General features: G+C 21.3%; 4 protein-coding genes across 4 annotated transcripts in view; 2 read left to right on the forward strand and 2 right to left on the reverse strand.

The window, feature by feature from the left end:
- Nucleotides 1-982: 982 nt before the first annotated feature.
- PRSY57_0925200 (zinc finger protein, putative) lies at nt 983-6,571 on the forward strand (the record flags this gene model as incomplete). Its single annotated transcript, XM_012907491.2, has 5 exons — nt 983-984; nt 1,159-1,273; nt 1,374-1,503; nt 1,681-2,025; nt 2,199-6,571. Coding segments are annotated over 5 exons (4,965 nt in total).
- Nucleotides 6,572-7,868: 1,297 nt separating this feature from the next.
- On the forward strand, nt 7,869-9,917 carry PRSY57_0925300 (fumarate hydratase, putative; the record flags this gene model as incomplete). Its single annotated transcript, XM_012907492.2, has 1 exon — nt 7,869-9,917. The coding sequence occupies one exon, from the start codon at nt 7,869-7,871 to the stop codon at nt 9,915-9,917; it is 2,049 nt and encodes a 682-aa protein (XP_012762946.2).
- A 429-nt stretch (nt 9,918-10,346) lies between these two features.
- PRSY57_0925400 (hypothetical protein) lies at nt 10,347-13,728 on the reverse strand (the record flags this gene model as incomplete). Its single annotated transcript, XM_012907493.2, has 5 exons — nt 10,347-12,176; nt 12,360-12,689; nt 12,823-12,954; nt 13,089-13,184; nt 13,492-13,728. 5 exons carry the CDS (start codon nt 13,726-13,728, stop codon nt 10,347-10,349), a joined length of 2,625 nt encoding a protein of 874 aa, XP_012762947.2.
- Nucleotides 13,729-14,059: 331 nt separating this feature from the next.
- The window catches only part of PRSY57_0925500 (dynein light chain, putative), a gene marked incomplete at both ends in the record, with an annotated part of 1,328 nt that continues 456 nt past the window's right edge, over nt 14,060-14,931 (reverse strand). Inside the window, 3 exons of the mRNA XM_020114808.1 lie at nt 14,060-14,130; nt 14,319-14,396; nt 14,674-14,797. Of these exons, the coding sequence (XP_019970507.1) occupies nt 14,060-14,130; nt 14,319-14,396; nt 14,674-14,797 (273 nt within the window). Of the gene's footprint in view, nt 14,131-14,318; nt 14,397-14,673 lie in introns of the transcript that reaches the window.

Below are 14,931 nucleotides of genomic sequence, written 5' to 3' on the forward strand. Positions count from 1 at the left end.
TATTTTTTTTTTTTTTTTTTTTAAAATATGTTTAATATTCTTAATAGATATATATAGAGTATACTTTATTTTAGCATATATCTAATATATACATATAATATATATATATCTAATATATACATATAATATATATATATCTAATATATACATATAATATATATATATCTAATATATACATATAATATATACATATAATATATACATTTATATTCATGTGTTATAGACACATATACATAATTTTTTTTTTTTTTTTTTATTTTATTTTTTTTTTTTATTAATACGTTACATTTCTCACATTTTATATTTTTCATCTCTTATTTCCTTATTTAAATTTTTTTTTTTTTTTTTTTTTTGATAAAAAAAATATAATAAATATTGTATCATTACTGAATGATAATTATTTTCTTACGTAGATGATCAAATTTATTATGTAGATCACAATTTAAATATATGATTATTTATTTTATTTTTTATGGTTATACATTTTTCAGTTTATAAATCATAAGATATTATTATATCTTCTATTTTTAACAATTATTTTTTTTAGTGTCTTTTAAAATATATAATAAATAAATAAAAAAATATATATATTTATGTGTCCTTTATTGTATACATTTTTTTTTTTTTTTTTATACATCATATTATGTGTGTTTTTTAAATTTAAATTTTACATAATAAAAAATTTACCTAACCTATCATAAATAAATAAATATAAATATATATTTATATATATATATATTTATTTATTTATTTATATATATTTATATTTTTCAATGCCAAACATGATGAATAAGAGTGTATAGGCATATTATATATATATATGTGTATATATTATTGTATATATATACATTTATATATCCATATAGTTGCTTCACTTTTTATATGTGCATGTATTAATTTATATATTTTAAAAAAATATTTACTACATAAAATTATAGCTTATACACAATACCACCTGTTCTATATCAAAGAGAAGAAAAAAATGTAAGTCGAAAAAAGAAAGAAAAAAACAAAAAAAAGAAAGATCATTTATTTGTTCTATTTAGTGAAGATGTAATATTTTTGACACACACACAAACATATATATATATATATATATTTATTTATTTATTTATTTATTTATTTATTTGTTTATTTTATTTTTTTTTTTTTTTGAAGGTTATACAAAACTCAGCTCTGTTCGTTTTATGCTAAGGGTATATGTGCTCGAGGAAGTAAATGTAGTTGGGCTCATGGGCAGTCAGATGTAAGGCCTATGCCGAAATTTTATAAGGTAAAAAGGAAATATACATATATATATATATATATATATATATATTTTTATATATTTATTTATATTTATTTATTATGTTGTAATTTTTATTTTTGTTTAGACTCGAATGTGCTACACGTTTCTATCGGGCAGTTATTGTGAAGCCTCAAAATGCACCTTTGCCCACACTGAAGATGAATTACGAGGTTCAGGAAAAGCTTTGAGACTGTGTACTAAATTTTTCTTGGATGGTAATAATAAGGAGAATATTAAAGTGTTGATAATGAATTTGAATAATATATATTACATTTTAATTTGTATATCCCTAAGAAAATGCACCACACATATATATATATATATATATATATATATATATGTATGTATTTTTTTTTTTTTTTTTTTTTTTTCCCATTTAATTTGTCACATAGGTTATTGTAACAAATCTGATAAGTGTCCTATGGCTCATCACATTAGTCAATTGGACCCTTCAGTAAAATTTACAGCTAGCGAATTGATGAACAGAATGTACAACAATGAAGAAACTTCATGTCATAAAGAAAATGGAGATACACAAGAAAATGAGGATAATAATATATATTTAAAAAATGATACATACAAAAATGACGAAAATAACGTTGATATGGACTATAGCATGATGAACAATTTTAATGATAATAATTTAAGAGATTCTAAAAATAATTACAAAAATGTTCTTATGGATAGCAATCAAGAATATGACTATATGACAGAAATTAAGGTTCCCCATTCTGCTAGTAAGATCTATAAAGAAAGTATAATCACGGCATACCCAATATCAACAAATGAAATATATAAATAAATATATACATATTTATATATTTATATATATATATATATATATTTATATATATATATATATATATTTGTGCAGATGATAACCATATTCTTTTTATTTTTCTCCTTTCAGACGAAGAACTTCTTATTAATCATGATGCAATAATGGAATGTGGAAAAGAAGTGGTAAAAAATAATCAACATATGAAAAGTAAAAATAATGTTATGATCAGAAATGAATATACACCGAACCAAGGAAAACTAATTATGAATGAAAACGACAAATATGATGAATACATAATAAATCAAGACGTTTTAAAAATAAATAACACGAAAGCTTGCGACTATTATAATAAAATAAATGAAAATATCCATCCAATTGATTATATTATGAATGGTGAAATGGTAGATGAAAGAGAAAAGAAAATTAACCATAACCAAGAATATGTATACAATAAAAATGGAGAACCTATTGATACATATGACAATTATGAAATTTGTAAAAACTATAAGCTGATGAATAAAAATAGATTTATAAATAATGAGTATTATAAAAATGGTATTGTTACAATAGAACAGAATATACAAAATGTGGAAGGTACAACTTATGTAGGTAGTAATTGTCTATCCACTAATTGTGTAAGTCATTGTTTGGCTAATCACTGTTTAGGAAATCATTGTGTAGGTAATAATTGTTTGGCTAGTAACTATTTGGCTAGTAATTGTTTGGCTAGTAACTATTTGGCTAGTAACTGTTTGGCTAGTAACTGTTTGGCTAGTACCTGTTTGGCAAATAATTGTATAAATAACAATTGTGTAACAAATAGTTGTATGAATAACAATTGTGTAACAAATAGTTGTATGAATAACAATTGTATGAATAATAATTATTTGAATAATAATTATATGAATAACAATTGTATGAGTAATAATTATATGAATAACAATTGCATGAGTAATAATTATATGAACAGCAATTGCATGAGTAATAATTATATGAATAGCAATTGCATGGGTAATCATTATATAAGAAATCACTGTACCGGAAACAATTGTATAGGGAATAATATATATTCTGGTGGTTATAACACCTTACGTAATTATATTTCTAATAATAATAATAATAATAGTAATAATAGTAATAATAATGGTAATAATAGTAATAGTAATAGTAATAGTAACAATAATAACAATATGAATAATGTGTATAATTATAGCAGTGTTAATAATTTAAATAATGTTGACAATATGAATAATTCAAGAAAAATGATACAACATAATATATCATCTAATATGGGTAGTACTATGAAGATAATAAATAAAGGAGAAAAAAATGATATACATATATGTGGAGAGAAGTATATATATAATAACATAAAACAAAAAAAAGATACTTTAGAAAATTCTCTTCAAGATGAGCATGTGGTTACATATGATAATTGTAAAAATGTCTTAAGTAATATATATCATGAAAATAGTGTTGTTCATTTTAATAAAGGAAATGAGAGTGTGGAAATCTTCGAAGAAATGAATAATAATAATATTAACAACAACAATAATAACAATAATAATAATAACAATAATAATATTAACAATAATAATAATAATAACAATAATAACAATAATAACAATAATAATGATAATAATATTATACATTATTCATACAATAATCATAACGATTTCAATGATATCAACAGACAAGATAATAATGGAGATAACAAAGAAAATCATAAAAATATGCATATGAATAATAACTGTTTTTATTATAATAATAATAATAATAATAATTATTATCATCATTGTCATAACAATATATCTAATGAAAAAGACAATTACAAAAATGACAAGAAAAATATCGAAAAAAAAAATAATACAAATGAAAATATCCAAATGAATAACTTAATATATAATATGAGTAAAATGTCTCTTCATAATATAAATAATCATATGAACAACAGGAATAGAAGATTAACTACATGTCTTCCTATAGAACAAAAAACATTTATTAATTCTTATCATATGAATAATAAGAATGTTGACAAAAATATGCATAACTTATTAAATGTTAATATACAAGAAGATGAACAGGATGAAAAAAATATGGTTACAAATATAGAGCATTATAAAGAAAATATATCTCATAATAACCAATATAATAATAATCATAATTATTATTATTATAATAATTCAGAGGGAGATTTTAAAAAATATTTTATTTTAAATAATAAATATTTAATAGAAAATGCAAATAAATATAACAATCAATATATTATATCAAGAAATTGTAGTGCAACTATTCATGATCATTTAATGAAGAATCATGAGATGAAGAATAATTATATGGATAACTATGAAATTAATAATAATTACATAAATAATTATCATATGGGTGCTCATTCTAATAATTCTCTTAACGCATTCAACAACTTGGATGACGTTGAAAGGAATAATAACATGGAAGTAACAAACTCGGTTGTAGAAAATATCCAAAGGAGACACATGAATGGCGTGAGTAACATGAATGGTGTGAGTAACATGAATGGTATAAATAATATGAACGGTATAAATAATATGAACGGTATAAATAATATGAACGGCATACATAACATGAACGGTATACATGACATAAACGGCATACATAACATGAACGGTATACATGACATGAACGGCATACATAACATGAACGGCATACATAACATGAACGGTATACATAACATGAACGGTATACATGACATAAACGACATACATAACATGAACGGTATACATAATATAAACGGCATACATAATATAAACGGCATACATAACATGAATAATAATAATTTACTTTTACAAAATGTAAAAGGAGGTCAACTTTTTGATAGTGTTGATAACAATATGTATAATAATACATCTAATCCTAACAATGATTACATGTGTGATGGGGTTGATGTTTCTAATATGAACGAAAGAGAAATTATGAACACAGAAGAGAACATAATACTTAAATATAAGAAAATTCAAAAAAATAATTTGATGCATGACAACAATATGATGAATGGGAAGGAAGGTACATCAAAAAAAAACATTAGTAACATAATAAATAATAATGTAATATTAAATAACTGTTCAAATAAGGTGTCTAATAATGATTTCGATGATGAAAAGGACGCATATTTACAACATGAGTGGAATAATGAAGAGATCATATTAAATAATTATAATAATAATATGGATAATAGTAGATGTAAAAATAAACATAATGAACAGTATCCAGATAAATGTTGTGATGGTGATGATATTATTAATTCTGACTTTTCGTATAACAAAAACATGTATACTATAAAGGAAAACCATATAAATTATATGAACAGAAAAAGTGAGAACATACATGAAAATATGAGAATAACAAATATGAAGAAAAATATGAGTTCGATAGAAAAAATGGATGAAAAATTAATTTTCCCAAATGGTTGTAGTAGTAGTAGTAGTAGTAGTAGTAATAATAATAATGATGACAATAATAATAATAATGATAACAATAATAATGATGATAATTATAATATTGGTAGTTTTTTTAGTGATGATATACAATATAATATAAAAAAAAAGTTAGAAAGAAACAATATCGAGATTAATAAGAACTATGTACATTTACACAACATGAAATATAGGAATAGAGAAAATCATATGGATAATATGGATAATTATAATGAGAACGATAATGTACTAGAAATTTATAATATAAGTAATAATATGAATAATACAATGACGGAAAGTAATAAATATATGAACAATGATAGTATAGGATATAATAGTACAAAAAATTCTCATGAGAGTTATTCATATAATAAATATGTTAACAAAGTGGATGATAAGAATGCGACTACACAAGAGGGAAAAAATAATATAAACGAGCAAAAAGTATATAGGAATGAAGAAAAGATATACTTAAGTGTAGATCATAAAATAAATGAAGAAAGAGTTGGTAAAAATGTTAGTAACCAAATTAGTGATAGGATAGACGACAAAATGAGTGACAATATGAGTGAGAAAATAAAGAATAGATTATTATATGATGAGAACTTTGAAAATAATAGTGATCCTACATACTTTTTTGACGATTATAACAAATCTGTTGCTTCCTCTTTAGAAAAATATAATTATTTGAATTATATGGAAAATACAAAAAATAATTGTATGGTAAATAACAACTTGGATATATATGAATTTTCTTGTAAAAGTGAAGGCGGCTTATCAAATGACATGTACAAAAATGAAAAAGATATACTTGATACGAGAAGAAAGGGTTCTTTTAATAGTAATACGGAAGATGATAAAATGAACTATGAATATGATGATAATAAGCTTGATGATAATAAGGATGATGATAATAAGGATGATGATAATAAGAATGGTGATAATAAGGATGGTGATAATAATAGCAAACATAGTGTTAAGAGTTATAATCCTTTAACTTACAGTTTTAGTGGTTTATGTGAATGTTTGAGTAAACAAGATAATATTTAAAATGAATAAAATTTATTTATAAAAGAAAAAACGCAAAAGTATATTTTGACGCATTCTATATAAACTCCTACTTACACAAAGAAAAAAAAAAAAAAAAATATATATATATATATATATATATATATATATATATATATGTATGTATGTATGTATGTATTTGTAGTCCTATTTTATCAATTCATAAAAAAATTATATTTTTTTTTTTTTTTTTTTATATTTGATTTATATAAAAATTTTTGTTCTTTCCTGTGTTCAAAAAAAAAAAAAAAATTTATTCGCCAATTTATACATCCTTCAATTTATTACAAGTCCAATATTAAATATACACATATAATACATACATATATATAATTATATATATTTTATAATATTATTTATTTTTTTCATGTATTATTATAATTACTATTTTTAAGGATATACTCATTTTATATTTATATTTTTATTTTTATTATTATCCATTGTGTGTTATATTTGTTGAAATATTCTATCAAATATATATACGTAATATAATATTTACTTATATGATTAATTTTTTATTTTTAAAAGTTCACGCGTATATCATAATCAATGTTCCCAACAAAAACAAAAACAAAAACAAAAACAAAAAGAATAATAATAAAATAAAAGTATTCATAAGATATACATAATATTATATATATATATATATATATATATATATATATATGCTTACTTATCGGTATATTAATGTTATACCAATCCATTCAATTCATATATGTATTTTTATTTAAACATTTTAAAAAAACCTCGAGAATTTTCATAAAATAAAAATACACAGCATCATAAAATAAAAAAATAGTAATAATAAGAAGAAAGAACTTTTATTATATATACTATAATAGTGCATTACAAATGTAAAAATAAATATATAAAAAAAAAAAGAAAAAAAAAAAAAAGAAATTACATATATATTTCATCTCATTTGAAGCATCTTTACAAGTTCATGAAATATTCTCTTTTATTAAAATAATATATGCTAAATGAAAAAAAAAAAAAAAAAAAACATGTTCTACTTTTAAGTCAAAAGAAGACATTAAAAATGTATATACGTATATATGTATATATGCATATATTTGTGTTAATAAAATATTTTCATTTATTTTTCTTTTTCCATTAAAAAATACGATAACATATATAAAATGCACAATCCCTAATTTGTAATTTATTCATATAATTATATATACAGTGTTATATATATATATATATATATATTTATATATTTTATTCGTTCTATTTTATATTTTTGGTTTTCCTGTAAATTCAAAAAAAAAAAAAAAAAATGATAAAGTTTAAAGAAGCTTCCATTTTGTTATCACACAAGAATGCATACATTAAATATAACTTATATTTTAAAAAAATAAGATGTGTGTACAACAAGATATACAGAAGGCATATGAACACTTTAAATAGTTTTATAGATATTTTAAGTTTTAGAAATGAAGAAGATGATATTGAATATAAAAAAGTTGAAGATCTTAGTAAATATATCGAAGTTATTAAAATAAATAAAAGTCCTATGAATGAAACAAAATATTATGGATATAATTTTAAAGAAGAGAATAATTTTTTAGATGAACATGGTAATATAAAAGAATATATATATAATGAAAATAAAAAATTATTACATAAAAATTATGAAAAAGAATATATACATATCCCACCATTTGTTTTAACAAAATTATGTGAATATGCTTTTAAAGAAATATTATTTTTTTTGAATAAAAAACATTTAAAACAATTACAACATATTTTACAAGATAAAGAATCAAGTAAAAATGATAAATATGTGGCTATGACATTAATAAAGAATGCAATCATAAGTTCTGAACAGAAATTACCAGGTTGTCAAGATACAGGAACTGCAATCATTTTAGGAAAAAAAGATGAAGATATATTAACCACATATGAACATAAATATCTTACCTTAGGTGTATATAATGCTTATAAATATAATAACTTTCGTTATAGTCAATTATCTCCATTAAATATGTTCAATGAAGTTAATACAAAAAATAATTTACCATGTCAAATTGAAATATATACAAATATTAAAAAAGAAAAATTACATGAAGTTCAACAAAATGAATATCCTAACCATATGAAAGATATACAAAATAATAATAATGTTAAACATAATAAGGACATAACAACCAGCCAAATGGATTCAAAAGAAAATCAAAAATCAACAAAGAAACAAAATATTGACTTTCTTTATGATGGGCCTAAATATGAACTTATTTTTATAGCTAAAGGAGGTGGAAGTGCCAACAAAACATTTTTATTTCAACAAACCAAAAGTATATTAAATGAAGAAAATTTATATAATTTCTTATTAGATAAAATTAAAGAAATAGGTACTTCTGCATGTCCACCATATCATTTAGCAATTGTTATCGGTGGCTTATCAGCAGAAATGAATTTAAAAATGGTTAAGTTAGCCTCATGTAGATATTTGGATAATTTGAAAACAGAAGGAGGAATATATGGAAAAGCATTTAGAGATATAGAAAGTGAAAAAATTATTCTACAAAAAGCTCAAAGTTTAGGTATTGGTGCACAATTTGGTGGAAAATATTTTGTACATGATGTTAGAGTTATTAGATTACCTAGACATTCTGCATCTTGTCCTATCGGTATAGGTGTTTCATGTTCAGCTGATAGACAAATAAAATGTCTTATTAATAAAAACGGTGTTTTTATGCAAATGCTAGAACATGAACCAATCAAATATTTACCTGAAATTACTTTTAAAGATCTAAATCAAGAAAATGCTATTAAAATTGATTTAAATCAAAATATGGAAGAAACATTAAAAACCTTATCTAAATATCCAACCTCTACATTAGTACTCTTAACAGGTAAACTAGTTGTTGCCAGAGATAGTGCACATAAAAAAATTGTAGATCAGTTTATTAATGATAATGTTCCTATACCTGAATATTTTAAAAAATATCCTATTTATTATGCTGGACCAGCTAAAACACCTGATAATTATGCAAGTGGCTCCTTTGGACCAACCACGGCTGGGAGAATGGATGCCTACGCCGAGGTTCTAATGAAAAACAACGCATCGCTTATATCATTAGCAAAAGGTAATAGATCCGCTGTTGTTAGAAATGCATGTAAAAAGTATAATGGATTCTATTTGGGGAGTATAGGAGGACCAGGTGCTATTTTAGCTAAAAATAATATCAAAAATGTGCAGGTTATTGATTTTAAGGACATGGGCATGGAAGCCGTTCATTTAATTGACGTCGTTGATTTTCCCGCATTTATTGTTATAGATAACAAAGGCAATGATTTTTATAATAAATGGTTACCATCATAAAAAAAAAAAAAAAAAAAAAAAAAAAAAAAAAAAAAAAAAAACCCAAATTTCGCAAGTACACATGATCTTATCAATTTAAAATAATTAGTATACCCAATTGTGTGGAAACTTTTGGAATGGCAAATAAATGTATAAAAAATAAATAAACAAATATATATATATATATATATATATATATATTTATTTGTATATTTCCATGTTTGATTGGATCCATTCATGTGCAACATTACAACATGAGTTTTTTTTATTTTCATTTAAATTAAAATATTAACATATCATTATAATTAAACATATACATATAAACAAATATATAAATGTATATATATATATATTACATATTATATGTTTATTATTTATATATTTGCTTATATATTTTTTTTTTTTGTTCATAACTTTTAACATTTTTTTTCTGAACAGTTCAGGTGATAACTACTTTTTATCAGATACTTTAACTTTTGTTAATTTTTTTGCAAAGGTTTCTTTACTTTTGTCTAAATTGATCTTAGTAGGTGGTGTATTTTTTTTTAGATTTATCATTTTAGAGTTTATATTTTTTTTTGAAACTTTTATTATATTTTTACTTTGCATTTTTTCTGTATTATTTTTAATCACACTTGTTGATTCGCTTATTTTCCCTTTTGCTTCGGTTCTTTGAGTTATACATTTTTTCATAGGAGCATTATTTTTAGGTTTCATAGTAGTAATATTAGGTGTTTTTTTATCATTATCTATTTTATATTTACTTTTTTTTAATAAAATACCTGTATAAATATCTCTGTTGTTTTTATTTTCAATATCATGTTTTACTTTCTGTACGTTTTCCACAACTGCTTTGTAAAAATCATAACATAATATTCTTTTATTTATGACTGAATTTATATTTTCCTTATTATAAATTTGATGATATATATTTTGATTTTGATTTTGATTTTGATTTTGATTTTGATTTTGATCTTGATATTGATATTGATTTTTATTTTTATTTTGATTTTTATTTTGATTTTCCTCTACATTTTCATATATTTTTTTATTTTTCCTTTGATTAAAAACATAACAGTTATTTTCATTACATTCATATTTTAAACATCTCAAATCATTGGAGTTATTATTATATAGAATATTTGTTTGCTCATCTTCTTTATTTAAAACAATGCCATCCCTATCGTCTTGTATATTTTCTTTGTTCATTATTTTAATATTATTCATTTCTTCTAATTCATTATCATGTACCTTTTGTATTGTTTCTGTGTGTTCACTAACACAGTCTTTTTGCCAAAAGGTACAAATAAATTTTCGATCTTCACTTTTGACAGTTACATGAATAAACTTCAAAATATTTAAAAACATTAAACGTAAAGGAATTAATAATTCATCATAGTCATTTGAATAACTATAATTTAGGATAGTTGTAGAAATGCATTTACGAAAATCCTCATATTCGTCACATTCGTCATATTCTTCATTTTCTTCATATTTTTCATTTTTTTCTTTTTTTTCATTTTTTTGTTCTTTGTCCTTTATGGACATTTTATCAGAATTTTTTTTTTTTTTATCATTTTCATGTATTTCTTCAATATTATCCTTTCTATCCATATAGTCAAGTTGATAATTTCCCCTCTTTATTTCTTCTTTGAATACATTTTTTAAATTTTTTAAAAATAATAATACTATTTGTATAACTATAGAAATGTCCTGTAATATAAGAACGTCAAAGGCACCTCTTTGTATTTCATAAATTATGTTCATTACATTTATCGTTTCTTCTTGTAATAAATAATTGCATATTAAAAATATATTTGGATATATTTTTTCATTATTCAGGTGAAAACACAAATCATTTAAATAATCCATTTCACTATATTCATTATACAAATTATAATTATAAATATCACTTTTCATATATACACTATCTTCTTTATCATCATTTAATAATATCAATTTATTTTTCTTTTTAGGATCTTGATTTGTTTCTCCTTTTCTTAGAGTATGGCTGTAAATTCCTCCTAAGAAATTAAACAAACTTTTATTTATATATAAAAAATAATATGTTAAAAACGAGGTGTTCATATTAAAATTTAAATTTGAAGGATAACAATAAAAACATTTCTCTTCATTAAACAATACTGTTTGTTCTGCACCTCTTTGTAATATGTCGTTCATGTATTCATTGAAGATTTTATAAATCTCGTTTGTCTCGTTATTTTTTTTGTATACATGTCCTTTCTTATATGAAATAAAGCGTTCACACTCTACTATAATCTACATATAAAATGGAATGATATATAATATAATATAATACAATATAATATAATATAATACAATATAATATAATATAATATAATACAATATAATATCGCTTAAGCATTATTCACCAAGAAAAAAATGAATCATACATATAAAATATACATATAAATATACTTATATATATTTATATGTACATACTCTTTTAAACCATTTATTTATGGCTAGAAGAATAAACAAGTACATGTGCTCATGGAAATTAGACTCTGTTAATTCAAACTCTTCAATTATGGTACATAAAAATTGAGGCATATTATTGATTAAATATTTGGCTTTGTTTAAATATTTATTTATAATTAATATGTCCTTGAGTTTTTGAGATTCATTATAAAAAGTATTTTCATTTAATATCCTTAACATGTTTTTATAATAATCTTGAAATATATCACTTCCCGTATTATTATTCCTCTTACTAACATTTGCTGAGCATTTCAATTTTAAAAGAAAATTTTTTCTCTGCTCATTTGCGTTCTAAATAGATGAACATATAAAAGGAAATAAATAAATAATACAACCATTAAGATATATATATATATATATATATATATATATATATATATGTATATGTGCATATGCTGATATGTATACTTCTTTTTATTCCTACTAAGTAGTTATCATTCTTTGTTATTGTAGAATAGTTCTTAAAGAATAAATTTTTATAATATCGAAGCTTATATAGGGATATTATGTTGTAAGGTAAATCTATTTTTAAGTTGGGGTCTATTTCTGGTGCCTTCTGGGTTTTCAAATGATAAATTAAATTTATCATATATAATGTATAAAGATATAAATTTTACATTTCATACACCATCTTGTTTCTTATTATATTATACTCATAATATATCTTATATATTTTTTTTTTATTTTTACTTGTTCTTCTTGGTTATCGTCTTTAATTTTTACATTTGTCTTGGTCAGCTTTACAGCTTTTTTTAATTTTTCTTTTATTTCATTTATATTTTTTTCCTTATAAAAATGAACATATTTTATAGATAGATGTGTATACAAAATAAAGATTTTGGAAGGTCACCATTTGTAAAAAAAGAAGAAAAAAAAAAAAAAAAAAAAAAAAAAAACTATAATAATTGTGCATTATTTTTAATTTTACATTTATATATTTACAATGAATTCATAAATTTTATAAGAAAATGATTATGATGGATTTAATAGAATTCACACATTAATATAAGGATGTATACACTTTATATATATATATATATTATACTTATGTGTATGCTTGTATAATATTTTTTATTATTGTTGTTATTATTACTTGCTCTTTTTGTTTTTCCTCTTTTTCTTTGAATTCACTTATGTTATTATGAACCGCATTGTATACATTTTGTTTATATAGACATAAAATTTTATTTATTAATTTGTTATAATCATCTATCGTGTTTAGGGATATACTTAGAATGTAATTAATGTATTTATGTATTATTTTGTATTTATTTAAAAAACATATTAAGCTGTAATCAATAATTTTTAATTGTTCATATATGTCATCCATAATGATGCGTATTAAAATATGTATATGTATATATATATATATATTATATATATATTAAGTGTTTATTTTATTTTTAATATTTGGAGCATTTTATGTTTCTACATTATTATATAAATAAATATATATAAAGATGTACATATATATATGTAAATATATTTTAAATATAACGTAATATTCATTATGAGTAATATTTTAAAAATTCGAGGAGAATAAAAAAATGAGTACGTCATGAAATATTATATAGACAGCATTCAAAATAAAATAAAATAAAAATAAGAAATATATATATATATATAATATTTATATATTTTTTTAATCCAAATAAAGGAATTTAAGTTTTTATAGCATATATGCAAAGAATGCAATCTAATGTTTCGTTTCCCATTTGAACACTACAAAGCCCTTTAATATGGAAAATCGAAGACAAGGAGAAAAAAAAAATATATATATATATATATATATATATATATATAATATATATATGTGTAACCTTTTTTAAAGTAAAGAGGAATGAATTTCCCTTGCATTATTTGTATGTAATAATTTCAGTATAACATACATATATATATACATATATATAATAGACGAACCGTCGCAATTCTCATCCCATAAGCATACATTCGATGTCGTTAAAGGAGATCCATTTTTTTCCATCAAAATACATGTAGCTAGATTGTTCATAAAAAAAAAAAAAAAAAAAAAAAAAAAAATAGCTAGTTGTTAATAGCTAGCAACATATGAGATAAAAACGTTGATTTGTTATTAACAAAATGAAATATTATATATATAACTAAATACATACTTTGATTTACATTTTATTACTTTATTATTTTTTTAGTCTTATTAAATAAATGAGAATACTATATATATATATATATATATATATATATATTTTATGGTACATTATATTTTAATTTTTTATCATTTCGACAATTCATATTTTACCAACATATTTGAAGGGCTTATTTAATTTTGACAATTCCTTTAATGTGGTATCCAAAATTTGTGATACCCAAAAATTGGTTTTCTCTTCATTATAATGCATTTTTTCAAGAAATTGAGAAATTGTCTTTAACCGTATAGAAAAAAAATAATAATAAAAAATAAATAACAAAATAAAATGAAATGATAAATTAAAATGATATAATTAGGATATGTAGAACTTAAAAAAAGGGGAAATATTCATGCAATATCTATCATACA

This window comes from Plasmodium reichenowi, chromosome 9 (assembly GCF_001601855.1).
Source record: "Plasmodium reichenowi strain SY57 chromosome 9, whole genome shotgun sequence".
Classification (NCBI taxonomy): domain Eukaryota; phylum Apicomplexa; class Aconoidasida; order Haemosporida; family Plasmodiidae; genus Plasmodium; species Plasmodium reichenowi.